This window comes from Eschrichtius robustus, chromosome 18, assembly GCF_028021215.1.
Source record: "Eschrichtius robustus isolate mEscRob2 chromosome 18, mEscRob2.pri, whole genome shotgun sequence".
Taxonomy (NCBI): Eukaryota; Metazoa; Chordata; class Mammalia; order Artiodactyla; family Eschrichtiidae; genus Eschrichtius; species Eschrichtius robustus.
Window position 1 is genome coordinate 55,100,658 of NC_090841.1, and position 8,369 is coordinate 55,109,026.

Consider the following 8,369-nt stretch of genomic DNA (forward strand, 5'->3'; position numbering starts at 1 on the left):
AAGAGACCCCTAAATGCTAAGGGGTCAACTAATGTTGACTATATCATTATACTTTTAATCTATCGCAATATTCAAATAATGGCCATTGCATTATCGACTGGTATTTATAATAAGAATTTTCACGAACTTGAGGTGATTATTCCTTTACCTCAGTGAGATGACCTGGAACATTTAAAATCTCTTTAACACACTGAAGAGTGAGCACCATCTGTTTTCAATCTGTTTAGATATAAACATTTTTTATATTCTGAAAATGAATTCTATACTGGTTTATAGACAAACTCAACATTTAATAGGTTAGTTAGAAGCTTCTTGAGGAATCCAATTTTCCTTATTTATCTTTAAATAATTTTGATTGGGACTTCATATACACTTACACCAAGTCCTCTTCTAAATTCAGCTGGTTTATCACTATGTTCTACATTCAAACTCGTGAATTATGCTTTACAATGGATTCCATTAAAAAAAAAAAGCTAAATTAGAAAGCAATATCTAGGTCAGTAGTTCTCAAACTGTACATAATCACTAGTGGAATGATTAAAAATGCAAATCCCTAGGCCACATGATCAGAGATTGATTCCATAACCATGGAAAGAGGTCTTTATTCTACATCTTCAATAAACACCCAATTGCATCTGATTCAATTTGTCTATGTAACTCTTTGAAAGCTGCTCATGTGGTTTAAAAAAAAAAAAAGGACTCACAATTTCTATACCAAAAAATTTCTCAGTGCATATGGCAGTTTCTGATACACATTCAGAAACTGGTAGTCAAAATTTTTGTGCTTTACAAATATTGAAAACTATATGATGAATAAGAAACCCTGTCCTATTGTTTTTTCAATATTCTAATTCCTCTTAGACCATAATGGTTAGATATGAGTATTAGAATTGCAACATTCAGTATCCCAGAGTTGAAACTTAAGAGTAAATAATTTCTAAATTAATTTACCCTTGTGTTTTTTTTTTTTTTTTTTTTGGAGAAAGCTTAGAGGAAACTGAAGGTCCTTATAGCAATGTCTTGGTTTAGGAGGCTATATAGTTTCTTGAAAGCCAATTTCAAAAAACAAAACAGAAGACAGCCTGTACTAAGACCTCTTAACCTAAGAAAAGGAGCCTTAGAACAGGAAACGAGAGATTAAACAATAACGTCAGGTAAATCATTTCCTAGACTTCCGGTGATTCTTGGCAGCAAAAGGTTGTGCTTTTGGAAAAAAAAAAAATCAGCCATAAAGTGACTAATTAATCAAGTGACTTATTACAAGTAAGAAAACCCAATATTTGTCAAGATGGGCTTTTAGCAGCTTGCTGTGTGTTTGCGTCCAAAAGATAACCGCAAACACTGACTTTTTTGCCATACTGCATCTTTTCTCAGTGTAAAATTTAACAATTTTCTGGATAATTTGATTAAATAAATACAACAGGGCCACTCAAGGTGGCCTGCTTGTGCTTGAATTATTATTAGGCCAATACAGGATGAAATTTCATGATACCCAGTGCCTGAACCAAAACAAGTTATGTTTTCCATGTCTTTTCTAACATAAGGAACTTGGTATCATGGTGATAAACTTAAGAGTCTAAAACCAAAGAGACTAGAAAAAACAGAGCCATGATCTGCTAAGTCAAGAAAACATTTTTGCCTCAATTATAAGCTTTGATCTGTGTATACTGCATGCCTGACACACAGAGGACAGTCAATAAATATTTGTTGACATGAACTCATTTCTCTGGTCTTGAATTAGCCTTATGACATTCATTCTCAATATTGTATATAAAGAAAAAGTCTAATGGTTCATCTTTTAGGGAAGTCTCCTGAATGAATAAGTTAAGACTTTTTTTTTTAAACCTGCAAAACAAAGGCTAGTCTGCAAATCAGTAAAACAACAGGAGCCAAAAATGAGCCCTCATATGATTAATACTATTAAGTGAGTCAGGTGCTCAGCTATTTCTCTCCTGATGGCTAGTTATCTCTGAAAATCACCAAATCTCCACTCTACTTTAAAGCAGCAACCATAAGATAATCTCATAGATAAGTGAAACAATTCCACTGAAATGCTATCCTTGACATAAAATGGTTTCTTTTTCACTTCAAAAAACAAAAGAAAAGGTAAAATAAGACAATCCAGCTCAGTTTAATTTCAAACGTTAATATATTTTCTATTTTATATTGAACATATGCATCTGTAACCCCTCATTTGCAGCAACTATCCCATCCTCATAAAAGGGGCAAAATTTGTAAGATGCCTCTTAAAATAAATATTCTTCTTTATAAAATAATAAAACTTCAAATAAATATTCTTTACACTAAACAATATGTTGAAAAAATTAGAAAATAAAGGTAGAATTTTACTGTAACTGTACAATATACATGAAGTCCAAAGGGAAATCAGAGTCTTACAATAAAGGCTTTCTGTAAGGCAAAATACAATCTAAAAACATACTGATTGATTCACATTCTTCCGAATGTACAACATATTAGTATAATATTTTGTGACTGTGCCACATAGTATGGCACAACTTGTTTTTCACAGTTGCAAATATTATTGTATATACAAAAATATAGCACATTATCTCTGGAGAAAACAATGGGGAAAAAAAAAGTCATTTGTTAATTTACAAATTTTGCAAGTACTATTCACAAACAAAAACTTTGCCTAGGAGTGTCTGTTGCTTTAGCTTATGCAACATGTAGGTTGCCAAGATCTGCATCACATACTCTGAGCTCCATTAGCTGAATTCTGACACGCGTATCAGTTAAAATGGCACATGGACAATAAGCATTTCACTGCAAACAGCAAACGATATCCCAACCCTCTATCAACAGTGCCAAGATTTCTAACTGTTTAGTTGGTTGCATATGTGTGTGTTAAAAAAAAAAAAAAGGGAACAATCTTTATCACAGCAATATTCCTGATTAACGATGCTATGTTGGTTTTTCAAAGTTCCTGGGTGGGACAGTGGGAACTTTGCAGCAGACTGTGTTTGAATTTTTACAACGGCATCCAGGCCTGTTCACCCGGTCATAACACCCCTGGCACAATTTAAGGCAACCCTTGGCGGGAAGGTAACACCATAAACAAGGCAAAAAGAGGGACATGACGCCCATGGCCGACCACCGTGCACAACAGTGAGACTGGCTGCAGGAACACGGGCTGTCAGCACAGTTGTCCTCGTCATCATTGGAACAGTGATAGAAGAGGCCTTTCACACAGCACACGCACGTCCCGTAGTCGATCACGTTCTGGGCCGAGCAAAGGCACTGCTCGTGGCAGATCCAGTCCGATGGCAGAGGCCTTGGGTAGGTGCACTCCTTACATTTGCACTTGCCGCAGTCCTCACACCTGTAGGCGTGCAGCCCCAAATCCTCCTTGCTCAGCGGCTTAAGCTCACCTGGCTGGAGCTCTGATTTGGGCTGCACCCGGATTATCCCATCAGCAACAGGCCCCGAGGAGAAGGATGATCCCAAGAGCCTCTGTTCAGAGGAAATGCTGCTGGTACTTGTCCTAGTACTGCTGCGAGACCCCGAGCTGACTGTGCTGATGGACCTGGACAGAGTGGCCCTCGCAGAAGCGTGGGCCTGTGAGTGCTGGGGCCTGGGGGGCTGGCGGTGCTCAGGGAGACCGTGGAGCCTCTCGTGTTTGTGCTGAGCGGAGGGGCGAGGTGCAGGCTTGAGCCCAGGTCTGGGGACCACAGTAGGTCCCTCTGTGTACTCATTGGTGTTTCGGATGGCTCTGATCTGATCCAGAGACAGCACGTGTACCTGCTGGGCGAGGGCGTCTCTGGGGTCGGGCTCCCCACGCTGCCTGCCGCCGTCACGGGGTGCCTGCAGCAAGGGCTGCGATCCGCTGCCACTCTGAGCTCTGGCCTCCATCAGGTCTTGGAAGTGTGCTCACCCCAGCAGGCTTAGAACACATCTGAATTCCTGCGGAAACCAAGAGGAAGGAGACGGTTTACACTCCAGGATACTTCCCACTGTCCACCCCCTTGAGTTAACTCTTCACTCCCCACTTCCTCTAGAGAAACAGGCTTTGAAGCGGAGTTGCTGTGGAGGGTATTCGGACAGCCATCTGATCCACGCCTGTACCAAAAAGTAAAAATTATGGCTGTGTATCAACAATTCTTTAATCCTGTGATGTGTGGTGACACCAAGCTGATCTTTGTTTCAATCGCGTAAGTAACAATTCCTTACTCAAATAAGCATAAAATCTGCAAGGTTCAGGTTCCATGTAAAACACTGTGGGAAAGTAGTGTTGGAATATAACATTGATACTGACATTTTCAAAAGTTGAATACCTTTTAAGATTCTGAAAGAGGTTTAAACTTATCATGGTCATTTTTGCCTTAAACATCAATAAATACAGCCTAGAAATTCTTGGTTCTTACTTTAAGTCTGCTTTTACATCAAATACCTTGAACTATTCTGTAACTTTATAAAACCCCATAGGATGAACCTGACATGCAAAAAAAGTAAATATCCCCCCCCCAGGAAGAGTTATACATTTTTATACAACAATCATGCATTATCATTAACTACACAGTAGCACAAAGTTATAGAATTAAAAACACACCAATTCAAATCCTGTCAGGTGCCAGGACTACAATAAAGCAAACTTACACCAGGAGCAACAAAAAGACAGGAACTTATTTTCAACTTCCCAACAACTTGAGAATCACATATTGTACAACCCGAGAGCCTAGGAGAACATTTTAAATTCTGCCAAAATCTTAACTACTTTGCCCATTTCCAAAAACCTAATAATTGAGAACATAAACTGGCGGTAACAGGAAGTGTTTTAAAAATTCAAGTGTCACATCTCAAATCTATCATCCTGACAAGTAACCGCTTAAATTGCCACCTCTGTAAAATTTCAAAACTACCACCCCCTTTGCCAATCAAGTCTACAATGACTAAAAACGCACAAAAGTGGACTTTCATCCCGTCTGGCTTTTTAGAAAAGAGACACAGGCAGGTGACACACGCCTTCCAATTCGGAAAAAGGCAGAGCTGGAGACCGGATCTCAGTTCCAACAGAGAGGCAGACGAGATCGCGCTGCTCTTTCTTTGCTTTCACTCCGTTTATCGGATCTATCTGCGCACCGACACCGTCCCCAGCAGGTGGGACACACAGTCCGAGCCCCGAGGGACCTTTTTCCGGGAGGACTGACGCAGCCCAGAAGCCAAGCTGGCCCCCCTGCGCACAATTCCGAGACGGACAGACAGGCGGGGGGCGCGGGCGCCTCGGAAGGGGACGTGCCCTGAAACGCTAGAGCGCGCTTCCCCCTCTCTTCCTTCCCAGATAGAATCTCCCCCACCCCAGAGAACTGCCTCCCAGCTCCAAGAGGGAGCCACTCCACCCTTAGGCGGAGGTCACACCGCCCATCGCAGCACGTTCCGGCCAAGGCCCTCGAACACGGGGCACTGGTTTCCAGCCCCGACGCCGCGAGGAAGAAAGTCCTGCCTTAGACATAGAGCCGGGACTTCGAGGTCTAACCCATGCACACCGGGCGACTCCACCCTGCGCTGACCGAAGGGGCATTGCCTGCAATCTGCAAACGCCTATATATTAATAAAAATATCTATCTATATACATGTATATATTCCTTAAAATCAAATAAAAAAATGCTTTTAAAAGAAAGAACATTTTCCAGGGTCCCACGCCGGGCGTGCAAGACCCAGATCCCTAAGCTGGAAACTTTCCGCGCAGATTTGCTTGCAGTGCAAAGTTAGCATCTTTGCGGGGAAGGAGGTTTACTAGAGTGATTTCTGCTTATCCCTGGCCTCCTTCGCAGCACCCCTCCTTCCCCCGCTCCCTCGCCCCCCCCCCCGCCCCCCGCTTTGAAACCCCCATTAAGAACAGTGTGTGATCAGACTAAGGATTAGGGGGAAAGGACTTCAGCACAAGCAAGGGTGGGGCAAACCGACACAGAAACCGCTTTGTAAAAACGCACAAGATTCCGAATTAAGAAACAGCAGCAGCAACAAAAAAGTGGGTCAGCCCATCAAAGGAAAAGGGGGAAAAAAAAAAACAAACCCTAGCCTCTTTTGCCACCTATTTTCAGGTAATGGAAAACGATCGCGACCGCTTGATGACCTTCTTCCTGTGCTGGGTCGGCCCAATCTTCTAAAAATGAAAAAAAGCATGACCCAAGCCGACCAAGGCGAACGGAAAAAAGAGAAAGCTGCACTTCCGAACCGCAGAGACCCGGCGCCAGGCAGGGCGACGCTCCCACCCAGCTCCGTGCTCGCCTGTGTTCACACCGAGCAGAGGCTGGGGCTCCCTCCACCCGGCACCCTGTCCTTTTTTCACCCGCGAGGTCTAGCTGCCCCCGCGAGGCGAGCGACCCACGCTCCCTCGCTAACCCCGGCGCCCCTGCCTCGGGACAGCCTCTCTCAGGACGTGCCTTCCCCGGAGAGGAACAGGTTAGCAATGCGAGCGCCTGCAACGGCGACCTGGAAAACACAAAGTGTTTTCCCTCCCTCTCCCGCTCTCAGCGCCCAACTCGCGGCCAGTGCACCGCCGGGACCCGACTCGCCGCGAGCCGTCCGCCACCCCAACCCCCCAGAGCGCGGGCGCGTGGGGTCGGGGACACTGCACCCGGCGCGCACTGCAGCCCCCGCCGAGGCAGACCGAGCCCGAGGCGAGGCAGACCCGCGGGCAGCTCCCGGGTTCCCCACGGAAAACCTGCGGGGTTAGAGAAAGGGAGGCCGGAGGAGAGACGGACCCCACTCCCGGTCCGGCTGCCCCTACTCCATGTTGCCCACAACGCGCCGGCCACGGAGCCAGGAGGGGAAGAGCCAGTCAAACGCGCCTCACCGTGATCGCGGCTTTGCACCAACCCCTCTCCGTTGGATTCTCTTCTTCCTGCGATGTGCAAATAAATCCAGCCCCGATGCAAACTTTTTCCCCTCTTGCTTCTAAACTCTGCTTCAGTCTAACTTCCGAGCAATCGGCTGGACGAGAAAAGGAGAGGAAAATCCGGAGCCAAGCCCCCAGGCGATGAACACTCTGGAGATCGGGGCTGGAGGCGACCCCCTTTCTAAAAGCGCACGCGGAGTATTTCCTCTTTTTTCTCAATGAACTGGAGGCCAAAGCGCCAACGGCGAGTCTCCTTTCTTGGCAGATGAGCGAATGAGAAAAGAAAACGGCCTTACAGAGAACCTAAAGCCAGATGGCCAAGTCGCGCGGCCGCGGCCGCGTCCGAGCGGAGGCGGCGCGGGGGCGCGGGGCGGCAGGGCTGCGGGCCGGGCGGGCGCGGGGGCCTGGGCGCTGCGCGCTCCGCCGGCCCCTCTCCTCCGCTCGCGCTGCGGCGCGCAGCTCTCGGCGGTGCAGACTGGGCGTTGTGGAGGCGCGGCGGCGAGGCCGAGGCGGGGGCGGTGGGTGCGAAGGAGGAGGAGAAGGAGGAGGAGGAGGAGGAGGAGGAGGAGGAGGGTCTGGGGCCCGGACGGGGGGGCTCGCCGTTGGCTTGCGCCCTCGCCTTTCCGGAGGAGGCAGGGAGCTCTGCGGCGGCCGCGGCAGCAGTAAATGGCGTCATGTGGATCCGAGGCGGAACAGAGCAGTTGTTGTCCCAGAGGATATATCGCATCCGGTCCCAGCTCATTGGCTCCGCGGGGCTACATTCACTCACACTCCAGCGCCCGCCAGCGCTCCGAGCCGCAGGAGGCATTCAAAAGGGCAACTGCGCCGCCCCGCGCGTCCCTAGGCTGGTCCTGCCGCCCGGGGGCCGTCACGCGGGGTGCCCGCGGGGCCGGGCTGGGCACGGCGGGGTCAGTTTATCTAGTTTCAAGGAAACACTGACCTTAAGTTTTCCCCAGGGGCCATGAGGAAGAGCCTTAGCTCGGCTGGCTTAGGGAACTTTCTCCCCGCCACTAGGAAAAGGGAATGAACATTTCAAACTAATCCGGGCCAGGCAGTGTTAGCATTAAAAACAAGTTGCAGGTTTTGAGACTTCATTCGGAATCCATTGCAAGCCAACCTCTCCCCTTTTCTGTTCCCCCTCGAGGGGGCGACGGGGAGAGAAGAAGGGGGAGGGGAAGGGGAGCGGGAAGTGAGGTGGGAGGGCTATTGGTTTATTCTTTGTCTACTGGATTAACCCGATTATACACCAGGCACCAGCACAAACCGCCTCTCCCACCTCGGAGCTGCGTACGAGAGGAACGGAATGCAGATTCGAGTTTCAAGTGACTTCTGCTCTTGCCGGGATTTGCTTTTGATTGTGTCGATGTGTAGTTTTTCGGTTTAATATTAGATTTTATTTTTAAAGGGGCAGTCAGCTACAGATGGAGGCTGTCTGAAGATCTTTCTTACTGTTTTGTTTGACGCAACAGCGGAAGGAAACTCTACAATACAGGCCTTTTTAAAATTAGTTAAT

General features: G+C 47.2%; 1 protein-coding gene across 1 annotated transcript; it reads right to left on the reverse strand.

Annotated features, from left to right (window-relative positions):
• Positions 1-2,130: 2,130 nt before the first annotated feature.
• SPRY2 (sprouty RTK signaling antagonist 2) lies at positions 2,131-7,175 on the reverse strand. The gene is made up of 2 exons (XM_068526852.1): positions 6,815-7,175; positions 2,131-3,921 (listed from the first exon to the last, which is right to left on the reverse strand). The coding sequence occupies exon 2, from the start codon at positions 3,868-3,870 to the stop codon at positions 2,923-2,925; it is 948 nt and encodes a 315-aa protein (XP_068382953.1). The 5' UTR covers positions 3,871-3,921; positions 6,815-7,175; the 3' UTR covers positions 2,131-2,922.
• Between the last annotated feature and the right edge of the window lie 1,194 nt (positions 7,176-8,369).

Excerpts from the sequence above, each read along its gene's own strand:
- SPRY2 (XM_068526852.1), bottom strand. The coding sequence starts at position 3,870 with ATGGAGGCCAGAGCTCAGAGTGGCAGCGGATCGCAGCCCTTGCTGCAG.